Below are 24,258 nucleotides of genomic sequence, written 5' to 3'. Positions count from 1 at the left end.
AAAGTACAGAACAGATTTATTGTCTTTGTTACAGTTCATAAAATACATGAATGAAAATTTAGAAGTTTGGAAAATTTTTATCTCAAAGCAGAGATGGCCCTGACAATTTTCTATGAAATGTAGTTGATACATTGATGCTTGCATTGGGAGTGGAGGTGGGGAAAGGAGATAAAGAGAGATAGGGGAGGGTTTTCTTTACTCAAAGAATAACAAAGTAATTTCTGTAATTTTAAATACTACTCAAAGAGGACCCAGCATATAATTTGGAAAAAAAAAAAAAAGAAAGTAAAGGACTTCTGATTATCTTTTACATTGCAGAGAATCTTGGTTTGGATTCTGAAGTTGCTAAAGCAAATGCCATGGGTTTTGCTGGATGCATGTCTTCCGTCCAGTACAACCACATAGCACCACTGAAGGCTGCCCTGCGCCATGCCACCGTCGCGCCTGTGACTGTCCATGGGACCTTGACGGAATCCAGCTGTGGCTTCATGGTGGACTCAGATGTGAATGCAGTGACCACGGTGCATTCTTCATCAGGTACACTCAAGAGCATGCACAAGGGAGCTTCTGTCACTAGCACTACTTTTGGTGTCTTCAAGGAGCTTCCAGATTAAAGGGTTGGCTAACGCGAATCAGTTTTTACCTTGCATAATAACAGGTGGTTAAAAATTATGACTGATATTTCATGGGTGATTTTATATATATTTGATGTAGTTTTATTTTTAATATGATGAGTAATTGAAACTAAATGCATAGTTGTGTAGTTTGCTTATTATGCACATATATAATGCCTTGTGTATGTGTGTGTGTGTGTTTGTATACATAGTCACTACTGTTGAAGTGGATACTGCTCTGAGAATTGAGGTATTTAGAGAACAGGGAGGCAGCAAGCTGGTTCCCGAACTAACATGATAATTCATGTGATTAAAATAAACCTTATTTTTAGCTTTATTAAGAAATAATTGACAAATACAAATTATATATTTTAAAAGTGTAAAATGTAATAATCTGATAAACATGTGCATTGTGTCATTACTATCACAATTAAATTAATCACATCACTGCACAGTTACCTTTTGTGTGTGTGTGTGTATGTGTACGCACATCTGATGAGGACACTTAAGATTTACTATTTTAGCAAATGTCAAGTAAACAATACAGTATGAATAACTGTAATCATCATGCTGTACATTAGTTCACCAAAATTTGGGCCAGGTGTGGTGGTTCATGCCTGTAATTGCAGCACTTTGGGAGGCCAACGCGGGAGGATCACCTGAGGTCAGGAGTTCAAGACCAGTCTGACCAACATGGCAAAACCCCATTTCTACTAAAAATACAAAAATTAGCTGGCCGTGGTGGCTGGCACCTGTAATTCCAGCTACTTGGGAGGCTGAGGAATGAGAATCGCTTGAACCTGGGAGGCAGATGTTGCAGTGAGCCAAGATCATGCAACTGCACTCCAGCCTGGGGTATAGAGTGAGACTCTGTTTCAAAAAAAAAAAAAAAATCACCAAAATTTATCATCTTATGACTGAAAGCTTGTACTCTTTAATCAACAACTCTCCATTTCCTGCACACACCAGCCCCTGTCAACCACCGTTCTCTCTGTTTCTATGAGTTTGACTTTTTTAGATTCCACATATAAGTTATATCATATAGTATTTGTCTTTGTGTGTCTCCTTTATTTCAAATTGGCATAATGTCCTCTAGGTTATTCCATATTGTCACAAATGGCACAATCTTTTTTAATGCTGAAAATTTTCAATTGCATGTGTATACGCCACAATATCTTTCATCATTTAAGCATTAACAGAGAGTTTGTTTCCATATCTTGGCGATTGTGAATAATACTGCAGTAAACATGAGTGCAGAAAGCTGCAGGCATCACACTCCCTGATTTCAAACTATATTGCAAAGCTGTAGTAATCAAAAAAGCATAATACTGGCATAAAACAGACACATAGACCAATAGAATGGAATAGAGAAGTCAGAAATCAACTAATCTTTGGCAAAATTTCCAAAAATGCATAATGCAGAAAATGTTGCTTATTCAATAAATTGTGCTGGGGAAATTGAATATCCACATGCAAAAGAATAGAATTGGACCTTTATCTTACACCATATAAAAATTAACTTGAAATGGATTAAAACCTTAAATATAAGACCTGAGACTGTAAATTCCAGGAAGGGAACATAAGGAAAAATCTCCTTAATATTGGTCTTGAAAATATATATATATATTTTTACATGACACCGAAAGTATGATCAACAAGAGTGAAAATTAAAAAAATGGGACTGCATAAAACTAAAAAAACCTCTGTACAGCAAAGGACACAATCCACAAAATGAAAAGGCAACCTACAGAATTGGAAAAAGAAATGTTTTTAAACCATATGACTGATGAAGGGTTAGTATCCAAAGCATAAAAAGAATTAATATAACTCAATAGCAAAAAAAAAAAAAAAAAGAAAAGAAAGAAAGAAAAGAAAAACACTTCAAAAAATAGGCAAAGAATGTGAATAGGCTTTTTTTTTTTTTTCACAAAAGACATACAAACATCCAACAGGTACATGAAAAGGTGCTTAACATCACTGATCATCAGGGAAATGCAAATCAAAACCACAATGAGATGTCACCTCACAGCTGTTAATATGATGGCTGGTATCAAAAAGACAAGAACAACAAATGTTGGAGAGGAAGTGCAGAAAATGGAACCCTTGTACACTCCTGGTGGGAAGGCAAATTGGTACAGCCATTATGGAAAAGAGAGGTTCGTCAAAATATTAAAACTCGAATCCTATTTCTGAATATGTAACGAAAACAAATTAAATCAGCCTTTCTTAAAAGCAGAAAAATCCCACAGCACCATCATCCATACAGTCTCTGCTTCACTACTCTCTAAGTGCCTTTTCTATCTTTTCTTAGTCACTGTCATTTTGGGTGTCTGAAAATGTATCTGGGATTTTGTCTTAATCAGGTATGATAAGGTGACAGGCATGATATGACTGCCTTTGAAAGAAAAGTTTATTTCTTACAGTTCTCAAGAAAAAGAGATACATTCTACCACTCAGAGCCACATGGAGAAGTGCTAGGGTTGGTCAGGAGGGAGAAAGAGAAAGGGGAAAGTGTGGTGGGGTGGCTGTGTTGCAGCTTCCATGGGAAGGAATGGGGTGAACCAGGTAGGCAAGCTTGAGCTAATTAGAATTGGATAGTTTGAATAATGTGGGCAGGACCTGCGCTACAGGGGTGGTCTCTAGTTATCTAATACTTGGCCTTGAGTGATTTCAGGCAAGAGAAATACTGGGTTGTGAGTGTGAGTTAGATAAATGAATTAGTGGGGAAGATGGGCTCTGGATTGATTGGTTTGTGTATAAAATGCATGCTTGCAGGCATGTTGTTTGCTATCTCTAGGAATTAGCTAGCCCTGAGAGGGGCAGTGTCTCACTGGCCAGCAAGATCCTCAAGATGTCAAAGCATCATAAATACTGATTTTAAAAATGACCAATACACTGGGATAAAACCAAGACATCAACATGTATCAACAGGTCAATATAATATAGATAGAAGCAGTAATAGTGTCTTCATTCTGATTATGCTTTAAAGTGGTTTGTATATGGGTGGGGGGTATTGTGAGATTTTACTAGGATGCTTTTTCTAAATCCACAGGATATATATTTTGTTCAGATTTTGCTGCTAATATTGGTATGAAATATGGGTTTTGCAAGTAGTGGTGATGAATAGGCTAGGTCTGAGATGTTTGATAAGCTCCCAGGTTACCATGGTATTGTTTGACCCTCCCCTTGCCTTCCAACACACACTAAGAACAATAGTGGTGGGCGTTGACGGGTTCTGGGCCGTGATAATTTTCCATTACAGGCACAATTCCCCCAGCAGTGGTCTATGATAGGTCATGAAGTGTTAGTAGGAAGATAAAAGGTGGGACATCTTATTGCATTAAACAAGTCAAGGGGATTTTAATATCTTGGGAAATACATTGAGAAACACACACTCTCTTTTATATGGCAGGACTCTTAGCCAAGACTTTTAGCCTGAGATCTGTAGTGCCCAGTCCAATATTTTGTAAAAAATTGAGAAATAAATTTTTTAACAAATTTGGTAACCTGAGTAGGATATTTAAATATCTCTCTACTCTTCCAGCAATGTATTGCCCACTCCTTTACCATTTAATGTTTCACCATTTTATTCTTCAAATAGGATTTTGAGTTGTCTTTCAGGGGATTCTTGTGATTCTCCTGTTGCCTTATTCATCACACATCTTTTAAGCAGCTACTCAGTGTTAATTTCCATAGTTAGTGGAGATGACAAAAAATAAGAAACATTTAAAGTCCCTAATTTTAGAAATCTGTGAAGATGATGGAAGGCAATGGTTCAGGGAATTAGGGTGTGGCACTGGATGCCTGGCACTATATCATAATACAGTGTAAGCAATGCTAAAGGAAAACTATGAACAGAGTTTTTGGGTTGTATGGAACCTAGAAAAAGCAGCAAATATATCTCAGATGAACTAATGATAGATTTATAAATAATCTGGTCATGGCAATTGCTTAGGGAGGGTTTGCAATGTTCAGAAGACAGAAGACCATTACAAAAGGAAATATATAAGTTAAAGTTCAAATTTCTGGTAGAGTGTAGCATATTTAGTAATCAGTGAAAACCCCTCACAGGTAAATCATTAGGTGCAAGTGTAGAAGTCCAACATATTTCAATAATGAGGAGTTCTTATGGAATGTTAGCTCTCTTTCTCTCTATCTCTATATATACATAGATATTTCATAGAGATAGATATAGATAGTTGCTCAATGTCTATCTATATTATTATAATATACAATAAATTCCATAAGAATAGATACATAGATATAGAATATATAATATATACATAATATATAATGTATAGATAGAATATATATAATATATAGATGTTGATCTATATCTGTATTTATATCTATATCTATATTTATAGATCAAGATCTATATATATGATATAAATAGATACATTTAAGCTGAGCCATTCTTTTTTGAGAGGGGAATTAAAACTAAAAGATAGGTCTAAAATTGTTAAAGACAATTTAGACACACTGTGAGCAGAGAAGTACTATTGAAATAAATGAATAACTACCCCAAGGGTTACTTTGTAGAAGGTGTCTATTAAGCATGGATATAGGCATGGTATTTTTAATTTTTGTAGTCATGTTACTGAAGCTGTCATCATACTAGATCTGAAGTATTTTACTTGTAGCTTTAATAAATATTAGAGGGTTAGAATTAATAATGTATATTAATGTATCATTAGCAACATTTGCTAGAAATGAGGAAATCTGTTGTAAAATCAATGTTAAGTAATAACCAAGGTTATTACTTTGGTTAATAATGTTAAAAGTAGTACATAGACTCAATAAGGGAGAAACCACTGTAAGTTGGAGTAAGAAAAAAAAGCCATGAGGCTGGGTGCGGTAGCTCACGCCTATAATCCCAGCACTTTGGGAGGCCAAGGAGGGCAGATCACAAGGTCAGGAGTTCGAGACCAGCCTGACCAACATGATGAAACCCCGTCTGTACTAAAAATACAAAAATTAGCTGGGCATGGTGGTGCACACCTGTAATCCCAGCTACTCAGGAGGCTGAGGCAGGAGAGTAGCTTGAACCTGGGAGGCAGACGTTGCAGTGAGCTGAGATCACACCACTGTACTCCAACCTAAATGACAGAGTGAGACTCAGTCTCAATAAAAGGAAAAGAAAAGAAAAAAACAGAAAACAAAAAAAAGAAAAACAGAAAGAGGACATGATCTAATAAACCATAATGGATGATTCAGATTCGAATACAGTCATGTACCATGCAAAGAAAACGGTCTGCATAGACAGTGGTCCTATAAGACCATATGGAGCTGAATAATTTCTATGACCTAATGAAGTGGTAGCAATCATAAGGTCCTAGCACAATGCCTTATCCACATGTCTGTGGTGACTCTGGTATAAACTTACTCCTCAATAAAAGCCTCAGGCATTTTTTCAGGAAATAATTCAGAAGAAGGCATTGTTATGGTAGCATATGGTACCTCTTGCATATTGTTGGCCTTGAAGACCTTTCAGTGGGACAACATGAGGAGGTGGAAGACAGTGATACTAATGTCATGAATCCGTGTAAGCTGATCTACTGTGTATGTTTGTGTCTTAGTTTTCAGGAAAAAAGTTTAAAAAGTAAAAAATAATAGTAAATAAATTTAAAAATAGAAAAAATGTTATAGCAAAAGGATATAAAGAAAGAATTTTCGTATAGTTCTATGATATTTGTGTTTTAAGTGTTATGACAAAGAAGTAAAAAAGTTAAAAAAATAAAAAGTTTACAAAGTAAAAAACTTACAGTAAGCTAAGGATAATTTATTATGAAAGAAAGAAAAAAAGTCAATAAATGTAGTGTAGCCTAAGAGTAAAGTGTTTATAAAGCCTGTGGTAGTGTAGAGTAATGTTCTGGACCTTCATCACCTACTCACTGACTCGCCCAGAGCAACTTGCAGTCCTGCAGGCTCCATTCATGATAAGTGCCCTGTGCAGGTGTAGCATTTATTTAAATCTCATATTTTTACTCTGCCCTTTCTATGTTTAGATATGCTTAGGTACACATATACTCACAAATGTGTTATAGTTGCTTATAGTATTCAGTACAGCAACGTGGTATACAGGCGTGTAGCCTGGGGGCAATAGTCTATACTAATGTACAGCCTAGCTGTGTCACAGGCTGTACCACCTAGGATTGTGTGAGCACACTCTATGATTTCCACACAATGACAAAATTGCCTAATGACACATGTCTCAGAATATATTCTCACCATTAAGCTACACATGACTGTATTTATAAAGAAGCAGGAGGCGTTTTAAGTAGGTGGAGTAGCACAGGGATATACAAGAATAACAAGCACAGTGGACAATGTGATACGGGAGATCTAGTAACTAAATATTTTGAATTTCCTCTCTTCCTGTCTCCCTCCCTCCCTTACTTTCTTCTTTCTTTCCTCCTTGTCTTCTACCTGTCTTTTACCATACCTCTTCCCCTCTCTCTCTCCCTCTTTTATTGCCTCCTCTGATTTCTCATTTTCCACCTTCTCTTTGTCTGCCTGCTCTCTCTCTGTCTCTAACACCCACTATCATCACCATCACCCTATTGTTATCAATTGGTGACATATATATATATATATATATATATGTATATGTATATGTTCTTCTCCATGTATGTATGCATGTATGTAGGTCATCCAGGTGTACAGAGATGATTAATAATATCAATTTCCAACTCTAAGTTTTTTCCACCAGACCCGCCTTATCATTGTCACCAGTTCTGAATACCTGCTCCATGGCCAGCTCCTTCTTTAATTACAATACCCTTCCCATTTGACCCCATCAGCCTCTCTCTCATGTTGATTTGTTTCTGCTCCAATTTTGAGAGTCCTAGGAAAAGGCCACCTCTGTACACCACAAACGCATAAACTACCACACTCCGTTCACTTGAAGCCACAATAAATACTTACCAAACATCCTTCATGTGTGTCTCTACATGGCTGTGTGGCAAGTGCTGTGGTATGAAGAAGTGCGTGTCTTGGTTTTTTCATTAGGAAGCTTGATGTCCCACTTGTGAGACTAGGATTTGCATGTTTATACACATGTAAATGTGTATGTAATTAATAGTAAGCAAAATTATAAGAAGAAACAAGATTTAGTGAGCACTTACATTGTATCAGGCACTGTTGTAAAAACATATATATTAACTTGTATAATTCTTACAAAACCTGTTAAGGCAAAGACTATCATTTTTACCATTTGACAGAGAAGAAAGTTTAAACGACACATGACAGGACTAATGATGTCACATGGGGGCTTGAGTTCTGTGGCTGCCTGCACATCACCAATCTTGGTATTTTTCCAGCAGCAGAGAGGAGTAATATAAAGACTCTGAGTGCAGTAGTTGGATAGCTTTGGTGTGAATTTTGCCTCTTCCATGAATGATCTGTAGGACTTTGGACATGTTACTTGATTGTTTCAATCTAGTTTCCTTATTTGCCAAAGGGGAACAATAATACTCATGTTGTAGTAGTTTTCCAATGATCAAATGATACAACAATAATAATAATAGTGGCTACTAATAAGTGTGTAGTAGCCACGAGGTCCTGAAAATTTAACGTGCAGTATGTACACACATACAGGTATTTACTACTCTCCTTTAATGCATGTACAAATTTATATTTAAAAAGAGGTCTTCCTCAATGTCACCAGACCAACAAACAACAGAGCAAAGATTCAGATTAAGGCCTGTGTACCCTTAAACTTGATGCTTTTTCTTATATCATACATGGTACTGTACACACAGTACAATTCCTCTCTCATCAGTGGGGGCTGCTGCTGAAGGTGTTAATTCTCCAGCACTTTTGTTCTTTACTGTCAATAAACTCAGGATCCTCTTGCATCTGAAGAAAACTCGCAGGCAGAGCAGGGCGTCATGCATAGGAATAAGAACTGTCCAGCGAGGCAACAGGGGACATTAGGAGCAGGGTGAGGGCATGTGGGCAGGATACCACCATCCTCTGTTTCAACCCCTTATCTTGCAACTTGCATATAAACAAACAGGGCCATTGAACTATGGGGTGTGAGCAGTGCACTTCAAATGCTTTTTGCTTGTGCATGTTTTTTTAGTTCCTTGCAACATGTCAACTCACAACTGAGGGCACCCGGTGTAATGCACAGGTGTGTCATTCCAGGTGGGCCACACTGTAGGCTTCTTGCCAGTGCTTTGAGTGAGAAGTAAAGTCCCATGTCTTTTACTCCTTTCAGATCCTTTTGGGAAGATAGATGAGCGGGAACCACTCACAAATGCTGTTCGAAGTGATTCGGCAGTCATCGGAGGTAAACAATTCGTTGTTGTTGAATGCAAAAAGACATAAACGATCCTGTAGTTTGGAGAAAGTTATCTGAAGCCTTCCTTAATTATGGCCATCCAGCACTCAGAGCCCCCTACATTATCTGCAAGACTGTGAGCTTTTCATGAGTAGTCATGCGTGCTGAATGATCAAAGGCACCCTCTGCCGACACCAGCAGCTCTGTGGATTCATCTTCCCTCTGATTCATGAGGCAGCTGAGCACTGAGTCAACAGCTGGAGCATTTACTTACAGACAGCAGCTCACATTCTGCTCATTTCATACAGTTTTCACTGTTTCTAAAATGCAAACAAAGCAAACCAATAAAACTAAATACGGGGAAGAAGCCACGTTGGGGCGGACAATGGGTGAAGCCTCAGTCCTGTTGAGTGTTCCCCACCAAGTGATTTGGGTTAGGACTAATGAGCAGGGTGAAGCCCACAGAACTGTAGTTTCAAATCTCGCTGCACATACGGTTACAGATGCAGACGTTGTCTGCTCTGCTGTGAGCTCAGCTCTCCTGCTTTTCCATTTTCTCACTGCCTGTTGGCCTCCCCACTTTTTTATTCTGCGTCAGCTTGGCTTCTGCCTGCTGTGGCTTTATTATTCCATGCGGGTGTACCAACACAGAATGATTCCCAAGCTTTGCTTCATGTAAGATGCCTGTGAAAGACCAAACTCGTTTCTATCTGAGAAACATAACCTTAGCAGGTGCCACCATCCCTGCCTTCTGGAAGCCTAGATGAACTGATCCTTGGCAGATGGAGGTTTCCTTTTAAAAACCTGCAGTATCTTTCCATTTAGCTTATATTTAACGAGCCTTGCTATGGGTCAGGCTCCGTGCTAAGTAGAGGAATATGGGGATGAATGAGCCAGCCAGGAGATGGGTAAACAGACAACAAGACAACCAGTGAAGGCTGTTATGAGGGAGGAGGTAAAAATGGCTATGGGAGCACAGAGGTGCACTCCTGATAACATGAAGAAAGGAAAACCACGCCTTTCCTTAAGGAAGTTCCTAAAACCTCTGACCTGAATTACTGCTTCAGAGAAGCTGGTCCACCCTAATTTTTGTTTGGCATCGAGAAATGTGGGAAAGAATTTTGTGCCTATTTCTCTTCCAATAATTTCTCATTTGACAAGTGGGAAAAAAAAAAGACTTTTGTGACTGCTAACTCCTTTCCAGCTATTTACATGCTCTGTGAGTCTCTTTAAGGACAGGAAAGTCATCTGACCTCCTAGGAAAATTCCTGGAGGCTTGCACAGCTGCTGACTCTGACTATCCCATGCATTGAAGGAGTAGGAACCAGTTTCCTATTTCATCTCTTAATGCTGCAACCCACTCATGGGAGTCACTCACTACCACCCAGTTTATTAATAGACTTGCTAACTTAGGTGATTTTACTCTTACTTGTTCTAACATAGTTGCACAAAATGCCACAAAATGATTTAGGAATATATATTTATAAAAATAAATCTTAATCATGGCCCCAGTTCTACAAAAAATTGGTGGAAGACATGCAATCCATGTATGAAACTTACAAGTGTCCATGCTTCTGTAAGTCATAATGCATTGTGTCCAAAACTAGCTTTCTAAAATAGACACTTTTCCTCAATATCTCCTCTCCTTAGAAAAATGAAACAGCAAAATATAGAACTTATTACAAGTAAATTCTTTGCTTATCATACATATTTTTAAATATTTTCATGCTGAAACACTACATTCATGCAGAGACACATCTGCCACTTCCTCACTTCCACTATTCCTTTGCTGATACTGCCTTTCATGTTCCAAGATCCTTCCTGGCAAAGGTAGGGGTGAGACCTTAAGGTAAGCAAGAATAGCTTGCAACATAATCCAGTTAAATCACACACAGTCAGAATAAGGGGCAATCTGATGGGCCTGGGCAGAAGTTTGCCATCTCAGTTGACTTTGAGTTTGTCAAGAACAGAGGCATCTTGTCACTGAATGAACCTTAGTTTAACAGAGTTCAGAGCAGTGTAAAAATGTTCTAAATTTATAGTGATCATTTCATTACTAATGAAAATGTTTTAGCAAAACAAACATATAACATAAAACAAATTTAAATCAGGAGAGCATGTGTTAAGATGTGAGATATTTAAGTACCATTTTCTAGGATGCTAAAGTAACTCTGAAATACTTAGTTGTGAGGTGACAAAAAAATGGGCTAATTACAAATGATTCTGACACATTACTTATAGCAGACTCGAAAAATTTACAAAGAAACCCTTTGCTAGTCCAATTCCGTATGTATAAGATGGCATTCTCAGTTCTTTAAACAAAACCTTCTATGGTTGAAACTGTCTCTCTTCCCCAGTTAGTCTGAAAGAAGGAGGTTTTATAGTAATTGAAGACAGGGCTTTTCAGCAGGTCTTTATTTCTGGGCAGGTGGCAGAGTTGTGTTTGTGTGATTTGTTTTGTTTTGCTTTCTCTCCTAAGCATTCCCCTCATCTGGCGGGAATCCACTCTCCTGAGCAGATGACTCATGATGATTTCCTTTTCTCTTTCCTTCCCCTTTCTCTCCAGGGGTGATAGCAGTGGTGATATTCATCATCTTCTGTATCATCGGCATCATGACCCGGTTCCTCTACCAGCACAAGCAGTCACATCGTACGAGCCAAATGAAGGAGAAGGAATATCCAGAAAATTTGGACAGTTCCTTCAGAAATGATATTGACTTGCAAAACACAGTGAGCGAGTGTAAAAGGGAATATTTCATCTGAGAAACTGCAGGGTTCCTACTACTCTTTTTTCTTGTTGTTCAATTATCTCCTCCCTCTCTTCTCTCCTGTCTTTTTATTTGGTCATTCTCTTTATTTTCTGCTTGCCATGTCTTTTCTGGAACATACTTGCATCCACCACAGCATCAATTCCCTTGATCCAGCCCAAGAGACCAGGCAGCCATGGCCACTGCCTTCCTCTCTGATGAACCTATCGGGTGAAAACGACCACTCAAGAGACTGTCTTCGCTATTCAAGACAAGGAAGAGACACATGTGCGCACTCCTGCATGTTCAGTTCTGTACTTCCAGTTTCTAAAACGCACTGTTCAGTTTTGCAACCACTTGGCGGTTCAGGCTTGCTTTGAACCTGAGCTCTTAGGCACATGACGGTCATTCCTGACATCGTCCCCATCTCAAGTCTGTTCTTACCAGGGAACCCAGGGCAGGGAGAGAAGAACCTAGAGGCCTGGTTTGCTTTGGTGGCATTGTAAAAGCAGCAAGAGAGGTTTGGTTTGTGGTGGGTTACTTTCTTTACATAGGCAATCCCCTGCCTTAACTCATCACCCTTTTACACTATGACCCTTAGGCCCTGAGTATTTTCAAATATATGATTGCTGATAGTAGTGAGCAAAACTACTTTGTTCCTTTCTTACCACTCTCTCCTGGGGCCAACACGTTGGGACAGCACACCATAGCGTAAAGCTAGGGGATGCATGGAAATAGCAGCTTGAAACTAGGAGGTAACAAGAAAGCTTCTAGGAAGTAGATGTTCCATATCTTCAAAATGCCTCCTCCAATTTTGTAAGAATGCTAGCTAGGTATTCCTGGGATTATTATACTGAGATACACACACACACACACACACACACGTGTATATATGTATATATATGTGAGTATATATATACACACATATATATACACACACACATGCACACTTATATGCTGCTGCAGCATAAAGAAATTGAAATAAAAGTTTAAAATAGTACCTGGTTCAATGAAAGAGCCTAAACCATCTTAACTCAGCTTTAAAACAAAAATTAAATGAGGAAAAAATGAAAAAAAAAAACCTGCATGAAAAAAGAAAAATACCAAACAGAATTCTTCCCTTCCATTCACTCACTAAAGACCTGGTGAAGACAGTTAATTCAAATTTGCAAGTTTCACATTTTTTAACATCAAGCTATTCTCCAAGAGGTTTAGGATTCATTAACATAAGTGACATGGTCACCTCTAGCTAACTAGTATTGCTTGATTTCAGAGGAGCCCTTAGGTTCTGTAGCGTATCACATTTTCAAATCTGCTATACCCCATATACCTAAAGACCCTTCCAAACATCTTTTTACAGGCTTAAACTCCCAAAAGAGGTAGTGACAAATTTCACAGTCTTCTCCCCTTTTGGTAACAAAGCATTGAAAACAGTCATTCCTTCAAGAAGGCACCTTGAGCTTATCCATGGGGTGGCGGTAAAGATCTTAATGACTTTTCTGTGGCAATATGCGTCATTCTTTGTCCTGGGCCATCTTGGAGAAAAAGGTAAGGAGAAAACAACATAAATGCTCCAAGATGCTGGAAATGCTCATGTAATGATTCTTAAGTGTGGAAAATACTTGCTGATTCTCTTTATGAGGCAGATTCAATTTGGAAAACAATGACCACAGCTCTATTTGCCATCCTTGACAGTTAGCAGACGTTCCAACTTGTGCTTAGGGTACACTGTCTCTCGCCTCTCACAATGAGGAACTTAGTTGCTTCATTCCATTTCAAACACAGCTTTTCTTTCAGTTTCAGAGCTTATGAGTTAAGGATTTAGTTTGCAATCATATTTCTCTATTTTAAGATGTTGTTTTAAATGCATATTCTCTCCTTGAAATTTTCTGTGGATTTGAGCTTAATCGCTTTATCATCTACATGATATCTTTTGGCTAGTACACTTATTTTAAAGTGATTTTAACCATGATACCATTTCTCTCCTTTTAGTTTTAATAAGACGAGTGATTCTTTAGTAAGATGAAAGATCTTTAAACACTGTTTTCCCCTGTCCTTTCCTCCCTTTATTCAATTTTCACTTTTGAATTTTCTATTTCCATAAAAAGGCTATATGAATCAGCCTTTTGCTTGGCTATATATTCCTTTGTCCCCTGAAATAAAAGTCACCATGAAGTGTAGTGGGTTTAGCCTGAAGCAGCTCCAATAATGAAATAGAAAGGCAAAGGAAGGTATGAGTAATAAAGCTGGAACTGTTCATTATTCAATCTTCGAGCAGTGAGGACTATATTTTGCTGACATAGTGCTAATAGAAGAAATGGAGACTAGCAAAGTCTAACTCAGAGTATTTGGTTTTCTCATCTAAGTATACATGCTTGTAGATTGTCCCGTAGGATGAAGAATCTGTGAAGCTCTATCCTGACCACAGTGGCACTACAAAATCAACTGGCATCTTCCTCACGTTTGTAGACTTCATGCACACTACATACCACAGACCTAAATGTAGATGCCAGGACAGTGCCGTCTGCACGCCACTCCTACAAGTAGTCTCAGGGCTAAAGCAGAATTATTTTTACAGGGTTGAATTATTTCATAACCCCAGAGAATACTAACTTTCGCTAGATATGTATGAAATGCAAGTGAGCCGTACCCTCCAAAGTAGAATGTAATTTACAGTTAGAAATCGTGCTAACTCGGACTGTCTTTCCTCAGTGGTACCAAGATCTATGTAGTTTTATGGAATTGTTCAATTGTGTGAGTGTTTCAATCCTTCTGCAATTATCATCTCAAAGGAGACTTTGAAAGCATCTTAATCTCTCTTTAACCACTTATTTTTTTTCTTTTTCCTACCACATTCAGGTTTCCCAACTACATGCTCTGGTCAACTGGGCCACCATGATCACTTCCACTTAAACCCTCAGCCTTCAATAACTGCTGTTTACAAAAAGATCTTGTGGAATATGGATCACTTTACAGTCAAACCAAAAGTACTTGTGAAATTTCATATTTTAATGGGGCTGTTTCATTGATATTTTTTTCCACCAGACAAATCTAGTTATGTAAGCAACAGTATGTTTGCTTACTCTAAAATATATTTATCCTACTGCATCATTTATTGCATGTAGAGCCTCAATTGCCATCTTTATGAAAATTTGTCTGGAGAAATAGACATTTGTCATTTCTATAGACATATTTTTATGACTAGCTTTGCCTCTTCTATTTACCCTCTGCTGTATGCAGAAGATTTTAAGGATCCTAGGGGTGATATTTTAAAACAACTTTTTTCCTCTCCTTAGTAATAACAGAGATGATATTAACTTGACTTCTACCTTTTGTCAGACCCATCTCCACCAACGGGTAGCAAGAGCAGGATAGAACAAAATAAAGAGATTGTTTTTCTTTCTTCATTCATGAAGTATTTATGGACTGCCAATGAGTGCCGTGCTAGGCATTGGGTGAACATATATAAATTACACCTTGTTCTTGTCCTTGGGGAGCTCAAAGTCTAGCAGGCAAGGCATGTATTGTTGCAACAGGGCCATGCATAAAGTGTCCTAGAATGAAGCACAAGGTCCCGCACAATTATTTTTGTGAAGCGTCTGCCAGAGACTGAAAGAAACAGGTAAATTTCTGGTGAATATGTTATTTTTTAAATTACTGCTTCCACCTTCCATAAGCTGTTTTGTTTCTCCTCCTCAAAGTAGATATCTATCAATGCATACAGATTTCTGTAGAAAGAGGTGGATTGACTTTTAGGAACAGTAAGAATAGATGGTCTCTGTCTCTGCCATACATTTGGGGAGGCTGAATTCTCTACATTCTTGTTTCAGGTCAGGTTGGGGGATTACAAAAGTCTTGCCTCCCATGAGTTGGACCTAAGAGTGTCCACTATGGCCCCTCTCCTTCCCTTTTCTCAGTTCTTCCATTGCCATGTGTTTATGAACTATTGCATGCCGTTGTTCTTTCAGATGTTCCTGAAGGTGGTTTGGTTGTAGTCCAGCTCTTCCTAAAACCCTCCTTAGTCCTGATGAGCCATTTTGACTCTACATAAAATTTCTGAACCTAACTGAAGTCTACCCTTCTGTCAATAATTGACTAAAAAATGTTTTCCATTTATGTGAGGTCTCACCTCTGAGCCTGAGTGAATGTTTCCTGTCTTGAAGGTCATACTTGCTCCCTCTCTGCAGGAAGTTAATTCAGTTAGAAGAGTTGCACTGGGAGGGTGCAAGCACAGCCAACTTATCCAGTCCAAGATATCCAGGGAGATGAGGATCAGACCTGTTGAATTTTTTCTTAGGAAAGGAAAGGTCTTGACAGATTGTTCACCAACTGCCCTAGCTTCCTTTAAGCTTCCCCATAGCTACTATCCATCAAAACCTCATTGCAGCAGCAGCCTACCAAAAGGCCTTTGGGATACCTGTATGGTTCTGCCACTCATTCTTCCTTAACGAAAAGGCTTGGACATACTTAGTCCTCAATTATCCTACAGGTCATATATCGACTAAATAAATAAACAGACTTCATTGTTTCTGAAGATGGCAAAGGTGATTAATGGAAGAAGATGCAGGCAAACTCAAAACTTTCAGAAGTCTAGGAGGATAACTGAGTGCTATTTCGTGTCTCTCATGCAGTTTGAACATGTTTTCTTTAAAATACACATAGTGTAATTAAATTATTCCTATATACTCTTCTTGAGTCTTTCTTGACCTCTTCTTTTATCCCCTCTTTCACAGTCTTGTTTGTGGAACCATCTACTTTGCAGATTTTTATTGTCTCTAATTCTCAGCTCTGCCTTCACAAATTCCAAATATTTGAACCACCTAAAGGGGAAAAAGTGCAACACACACACACACACACACATGCACACTTTGTACAAATAGGGCTGTTATTCAACTTTTCTCTTGAACATTCTACATACATATCTGTTTGGTAGGGAGAGAAGCATTCCTCTTTTATGTTGACAATTATTTGAATCCTTCATATAAGGTTTTAATAATTAACCAGTTTGCTATTTTTGAGTGATTATTTTATCTTATTTTGCACTAAGGTACTCTGAGGAAGAACAGAAAAGCACATTTTCTAGTGAAATATTGTACTTTGTAAGCTAGACGTCTGTCTTATGTAATGTTTATAGTCTACAAAGTGGCTGAGCAGACATGAACAGAGGTTAATGCAAAAGTTGGTTTTGGTTTCAACCACACCCGCTGTGAACTTGACAAGGAGGAAGAGGGGCCAGTGGCAGTAACTGGTGGCCATCTGAGGTGAGGAAGGTCATTGCTTCCACCATGAATCAGTGGTGGCAGCCTTTCCACTTTCGTGGCTCCTCACTCAGGAGTCTCTTTAGTGCATTTGGATCATTGTCGTACTCATTAGGGAAAGAGGCAATATCATGGGCTTTGCATGAATAATTCTTTACTCACATTTGCATGATATCTTTTTTACCTTCCAACACTTCTTCAGTCACATCTTTTTTTTCAATTTTTAAATTTTTTTTCAGGATTTTCTCAGAGTGCTTTAGAACTATTACTATAATTATCTAACCTGCCCAGGTTAAGCACCCAGATACAACTTTCAGGAAATGAAACTGTCAGAAAACTGCCCTAGGTCTATTATCAGTCAGAGCCCCTGTGGGTGGAAGTCCTCAGATTCTGGAATCCATCCGGTGTCTTTCTTTTCCTTCCATTCATCCTGACATGAATAAGCATACCATAACTGTAAGAAGCAGTGAGTACTTCCCAGCTCTGACAATGAGTACTGCCAGGGACCTACCGTCTAACACCATCTGGGAACACTATTTTTTCTCAGTCCTTCCAGTTGACACAAGGAAACCCTTTATAAAATAGGACAAAATTAGGAGATTAGTCCCAAGCCAAGACCAAAGGTGAAGATAATTATGTTAGTGATTAAAGTCTGGTCTTATTTTAATGAGTGTCATAGTCTTACATGCTTCAGATGCCAGAAATATCTTCAGAGAACGTGAACAAGGTGCTGGATATGCAACAGGAATAATGCATCCCCCTACAGACTCTTTGAAAGGCTTTCTCTTTCAAGAAAACTTGAAGGGAAATTATTAATGGGCATCAGCTTGGGCATACTTTCCCATTAGAGTCAGCCTCTATCCCAAACATTTTACATGAAATATTCACCTAGTCTATTCTCTTTGAAAGGCAATATCAACCTGTGTAACCTTGTCCTGCCTTAAATACTGTTGCGAAAAATACCAAACTTTGCTTAAAGCAGCGTAGTTATATTGAGAAAGAGACTGTATTTAGTGAGGACGAAGACCAAGAATTTTCTCTTACTGAATCTGGCAGTTGACAGGCCTCCTGATATCCTGTGTTGCCTTGGACTAACATTTTCCTTAGTCACTAGCCTAGGGCAGAAAGGCAGCCATGTATAAATGAATACCCATGGCCATGTTCCAATATAACTTTATTTACAAAAACTAATTTAGTTCATAGGTACGGTTTGCTGATTCCTAAGACAGAGCATTACAGTGTCTGTTTCAGATGGGAAGTAAGTCTTCCTATGGCATGTTCAGGCCCTCCTTTTCAGGGAATGAGAAAGAGTGTGGGTGGGGGGGGTGTATTTCAACAAATAATAAATTGCAGAATACCCTCCCCTCAAAAATACACATATGTTAGACTCTTTATTATAGTAAAAGCACAAAACAGGTCATCTTTTTGTGGAAATGCTGGAGTCTACCTTTTCCTTTTTATCTTCTGATTTTTGTTCCTAAAACAAAATCCCAAGTGATGTTGCCTCATTCCAAGTCAGTTTTGTAGACCATGTAACATGTCTTAATACACTGTATGGGGAAAAAATAAAAGTTAGCCTTAGATTTCTTTGTTTTCTATGGTTATTGTTGTACAGAAGAAAGACGAACTGTAAATAATGTATATTTAATAAAGAGAACATTTTGTATGATTTTGTGTGGAAGACAAATGTGCCTTGCTGTGTTTTCTTGAGTTAATGAAGAGTCAAACAATTAATCCCTTGGCTCCCGTTCTCATTCCTTAGACCATTAACTCGCAGACAACATGACCTGTGGGGTTGCTGGAGAAACACGGAACTCCCACTGGCTGGGTTTATTGATTTCTGCATGGCTAAAAGTGCTGTCCTGGGCTCACTCATCGCTGAGCTGAGTTATCCCGGGCAACACGCCTGGCTCAAATGTATACAAAAGCAAGCTCGTTGATTCAGTCAATGTCAACCTCAGTGTTCTGGAGCCACCCTGGTTTCAGCTGCCCACGTGAAACTTCAGACTCTCCTCCACCCTCATCAGCGCCCACTCACAGGAACTGTATTTCTTCTGCCTCCTGCCCTACATCTTTTTCTTACAAAGGACCTTAACCCGATGTTTTTGAGACTGAACAAACACTGCTGTGAAACAGAACCCACTTCATGTGGTGCTTATTAAGCCTTCTATGCATGAGGTAGTCAGCACACACACACACAGAAATTTAAAACTGACAGTAATTTAAACAGAAGACAGACACTACCAGATTTACCCTTAAGAAAAACCTAACTTGGTTTATGGTCCCTTGGAGAAGGGACGATAGCAGGATAGGAGAGGAGGAGGAGAGAACAGTTAGGGGCCGTTTCAAAAGCCTGAGGGAGGGTGGTGCTGGCTTGGACTAGCACTGCAGTAGCAAAGATTCTAGCAGTAGCTGGGTCTGGACAGAAACAACAGGGATGGTGGATTGGAAAGAGAGTGTGAGGGGGAGAAAACAAGAGAGCTTGGATTTGGGGCTTATGCACCTGGGTAGATTGGGGCAGAGTTTTTGTTTTATTTTGTTTTGGAAAATGGTGGCTGTAAAATGAGAAGGGTAGACAAGTTTAATTTGGGATTTTGTTAAGTTTGAGGTTTAACTAGGCAGCAAGTATAGATGGAAGGTCAGTGGCTGGATACATGTCTGCAGTTCAGCAGTGAGGTCTGGTTCGCAGACACTTGAGAGATGTGTATATGTGTATATGTCTACGTACGAATAGGTATATCCACACACACGGCCATGTGTGCATACACACACATGCACACAGGTTGGCATCATCTAGGGCAGGAGTATAACTAGGACATAGATCTAGAAACAATGGATGTTCTAGAAGGATAAGCTACATAAGGGAACCTGTAAACGTGCACTGAAGAATGAGGAAAACCAGGTGAGTCAGTTGGAGCCCTGACTACAAGGTGCTCCATCAGGAGGAAGCAGAGAGTTATTAGATGCTACTGAGAAACTAAGCCGGTGAGAATAAATAAAAGCCAGAGGCCAAGCAAGATTAAGGCACTGATGACCCTTTCTAGAGCCACGTAATGAAGAAGTTGGGAGAAAAGATGATCGGAGTCAGCTGAAAAGTTGGTGAAGCGCCGGGGAGGCGTGGAACAAGGCTCAGGGCCTGTGAGCAGTAGAGACGCGTGAACATCAGAGCCTGGAAGACTGGGGCTCAAATAACATAAAACCGCTTTCCCTAATTTTGTGATTTGAAAAAAAGTAACCAATGTAACCCTTATATTTTGCAGATAAAAATTGGGAAACAAAATAAAACCAAACCAAAACAACTTCACAGATCCTGAGGATTGAATGAGATCATGCACACACACCAGCCACAGAGCAGATTACATGGTCAGGGGCTCTCTGCAATGCTGTGTGTCATTACTTAATTTTTTTATCATATTCTAATCTATAGGAAATAAACACAAATATCACACATGTGTGTTTATTTCCTATAGATTTATCAAATAAAGTGAGGCATAGAAAAGGCAAGCATGCTTAGTTCGGCATGATGGGGTCAATCGTGATTCGTAAGCAAATCGGGCTAGAAATAAGTCTAATTCTGGCTCTGCCATAAATTAGGTCTGTGACCTTTAGTAAATCATATGCCGAGAGTCTTTGAGATGTCTCCCTTGAAGGAAAGGTTGTGAATCTAAATAATGAAATGAATCAGTTATCTTAAAAGAAATGTTGTGATAATTTGTGAGAGCAAAGAAATTGGCCTTACAGGCTTTTGGACAGACAATGATGACTTAAAATGGTTTTTTGTTGTTGTTGTTGTTTTTGTTTTGTTTTGTTTCTGTTTTTGTTTTGTTTTGTTTTGTTTTTTTGAGACAGAGTCTCGCTCTGTCCCCCAGGCTGGAGTGCAGTGGCATGATCTAATCTCACTGCATCCTCTACCTCCCAAGTTCAAGCAATTCTCCTGCCTCAGCCTCCTGAATAGCCTCCAGAGGTAGAGAAACGAATCATCACACCCAGTTAATTTTTGTATTTTTAGTGGAGACGGGGTTTCACTATATTTTCCAGGCAGGTCTCGAACTCCTGACCTCAAGTGATCCACCCATGTAGGCCTCCCAAAATGCTAGGATTGCAGGTGTGAGCCACCGTGCTCAGCCAAAATGTTAACTCTTTTAATTGGTAGCTGAGGGATAGTAAGTGGATAAGTGCCTTCTCATCTCATCTCCGAGTTTCAATTCCTCGTCACTCAAAAGACTTTATTGTATTTTTTTGTTTTGTTTTAAGCCACTAAATCTGTGGTAATTTGCTACACAGCAATAGAAAACTAATACAATCATATTCCTTAGTGGCCTCATCATCAACCTAAGCATGGTACCACATAGGAATAACAGCATCTTCCTTATAAGGCTGTTATAGGGATACCATTAGTTTAATTTTGCAAAGGGCTTAGAACAGTCTGTGGTACATATATGAGTGTTTTTAGGTTGTCAAAAGGTGTTTAAACAATATTCACGTCCTCAGAAAAAATGTTACCTTCTCTCCCTTCTTTTATCATGAGCTTGATTCTAGTCGCACAGCAGAATCAGAGTAAAATGGGAAGTTCATGAAGGACTATGTTAGCTTGAGGTCTCTTTTTCATGCCTGCATTTGGTGTAGGCCAATGAATTAAAGGAGGAGAAAAAGATGTCTTTTAGTCCAAGCAGACATACAGTATGTGGGGAAAAAAGACTAAAGTTATTTAAAAATACTCAAATTTGTAAATGATGTCTTAGCCCATTCAAACTGCTATAACAAAATACCATAAACTGTGTGGTTTATAAATAAGAGACATTTATTGCTTACATTTCTGGAGGCTGGAAGTTCAAGATCAGGGTGCCAGCAAGGTCAGGCCGTCTGCTTTTGCATCCTCATGTGGTAGAACGTGGAAGAGGGAGCTCTGTTGAGTCTATTTTACAAGAGCACTAATCCCATTCATGAGGGCTCCACACTCAAAAGGCCTCACTGTCTAATACGCTCACTTTACAGGTTGGGTTTTCAGTGTATGAATTTTGTGGGGAATGCAAACATTCAGCCCACTGCAAAGTTGATATGCATTTATTTTAATTTTCATGGTGGTTCAAAAAGAAACTTTTCCTGGCCTAACCCTTATCAGGTAAATAATCTCACAGCGCCTGCTCCTCTGAGCCAGAGGCCAGGCTGAAAAGCATTTTGAATGCATGAGAGCAATGGCTGAGCTCAGTCTGACACCAACACACAGGGGTTGCTGAGAGCCAAGTCCATGAATGTGAAATTCTTCCATGGGGAGGAAACAGGAACCCTAATGACAGCGCTGACTGGTAGAAAAGGTAAATCCAGTTCAGCCACGTCCTCTGAAGCACTCTAACTGTTGGAAAGGGCCTTAGAGAATTCAAACCTGTCTTACAGCACATCTTTCACCTGCGTGGAGGAGAAATGCCTTCAGCTGAAAGTGCACCAAGAATGCTCTCTGTGAAACGGCAGACACGGCAGCTCTCACTTTCCTGACACTTTGGTTTGGAGACTGTGACATCTTGTCCCTCTCTCCCAGGACCCTTAGTTGTGTGTTAAGCTCTTATTTAAGAAATACAGGCTTTACTTCTGTGAAGTATTTAGAATAGTCAACGGCATAGAGACAGAAAGTAGAATGATGGTTGCCAGGGATGGCGGGAGGTGCAGGGGGTGGTAACAAAAAGAAAATGAAGAGTCACTATTTGATGAGTACTGAGGTTCAATTCCATCTTTCCAAGCAATTTTGGAAGATGCAAAGAGTTCTGAAGATGGATGGTGGTAATGGTTGCACAAAAATGTAAGTGTACTTAATATCACTGAACTTGACTTCCTGCTAGCAAGGATTGAAAGAAAATTTAAGAAACCACTGAACTATATACAAAACAATGTGCAAAGATGGTACATATTGTTATGTGTACTTTACCGCAATTTTTAAAAATTGGGGAAAAAATAAATGCTGGCTTTATGAAGAGAATTAGAATGAGTCAAATATCTTCATGAATGCACAATAATAATAAAATAATAGAATATTACCATTTTTGCTGACATATTGTGTGTACAGTTCTTTATATATGTTACCTCTTACTGTCATAATAAAACCATCAGGGGCAATATTTTTCTCATTTTGTAGATAAGAATATCTAGCCTAAGAAAATTAAGTTGTTAAAATTAATACATAGTCTGATGTCACAAACACTTGAATTCAACATCCGTTTGTTCATTATTATCAATGTGGCTTTGGGCAAAGCTCTTACCCTGTTATTCAATTTCTCACCTGGAAAACTGGAATTTTTGTATTTTCAGGAAACAATACCTATTTCCCAGAATCATACTGCTGGTTAGTGGCGCCAGTAAATATCTAACACATTTTGGCTTAAACCACACCTTGCTCAACCTAGCTGCTCCACAACTAATTCAAGTGATTCATTTTCACCGCAGTGCAACTGCTCTGTCCCAGAATTCTTCTGCTTATTGAAACTACAAAAAGCAAAAATCAACAACAAAAAACATCTCCCTCCAAAAACATAAAGAGATACTAAAGAGAGTTGGTAAAGGCCATTAATATGAAAATGAAGCTTTCTCAGGCCAGCTACACTGAACCAACATTGAAACAGAGGCAGCAAGAGAGTGGAACACAGTACTGTCAGAGTCATTCCATGCCCACCAGCATTGCTTCCTGATGTGCCTACTCTCAGGACCAACCCTTGGTGAGTGGGGAGAGCAGCTGGAATTTTTTTGTGGATGTCAAAGACCGTAAAACATTCTCTGGAGGAATAATATTTACCTAAAGCTGGGGCCAATAGGAAACATCTTTTAGTACATAAACTTATGACCAAGTAGAAATCAAGTGCTCCCACCAATACACAGAGAGAACTTATTCAGCACGCTTGGCACCCATCTTGGAATCTCGAGGGTACATTCATGTAAGAGTTCACTCCTATCCTGCAGGTCTTCCCTCTGGGTTTCTGTGAAGGAGCTAGTAAGCACATCGAGCAAACTCTATGATGCAATGTTAATTGAGAGCCTGCAGTGTGTTAGATGCTAAACATCCCATTTATGCTTTCTCTATTTAAATTCCAGCAAGTGGTAGTAACAGCTACTAGGGAAGCTAAGGTGGGAGAATCACTAAGGCCAGGAGTTCAAAGCTGAAATGATCTGTGATGACACCTGTGAATAACCACTGCACTCCAGCCTGGGCAACACAGCGAGAACCCCTTTCTAAAAAATAAACACACAAATAATTAAGTAAATAAATTCTAAAAAGTGGGCAAACTTACAAATCAAGCTGCTAGAAGACAAATAGACAAGGATCAACTTAGTGTCTGTCTGCATATAGGTTCTTTAGCATTTTATTT

General features: G+C 38.9%; 1 protein-coding gene across 5 annotated transcripts in view; it reads left to right on the top strand.

Annotated features, from left to right (window-relative positions):
• The window catches only part of CNTNAP5 (contactin associated protein family member 5), an 884,209-nt gene extending 865,616 nt beyond the window's left edge, over positions 1-18,593 (top strand). For all 5 annotated transcript variants that reach the window (XM_055262660.1, XM_055262659.1, XM_055262661.1 and 2 more), the window contains exons 22-24: positions 319-537; positions 8,839-8,910; positions 11,468-18,593. In XM_055262660.1, coding sequence (XP_055118635.1) covers positions 319-537; positions 8,839-8,910; positions 11,468-11,664 — 488 coding nt within the window. In that variant the 3' untranslated portion in view covers positions 11,665-18,593. The remainder of the gene's footprint in view (positions 1-318; positions 538-8,838; positions 8,911-11,467) is intronic.
• The last annotated feature ends 5,665 nt before the right edge of the window (positions 18,594-24,258 follow it).

This window comes from Symphalangus syndactylus, chromosome 22, assembly GCF_028878055.3.
Source record: "Symphalangus syndactylus isolate Jambi chromosome 22, NHGRI_mSymSyn1-v2.1_pri, whole genome shotgun sequence".
NCBI classification, from domain to species: domain Eukaryota; kingdom Metazoa; phylum Chordata; class Mammalia; order Primates; family Hylobatidae; genus Symphalangus; species Symphalangus syndactylus.
Note: the sequence above shows the minus strand (reverse complement) of the source record. Positions and strands in the feature narration are given on the sequence as shown.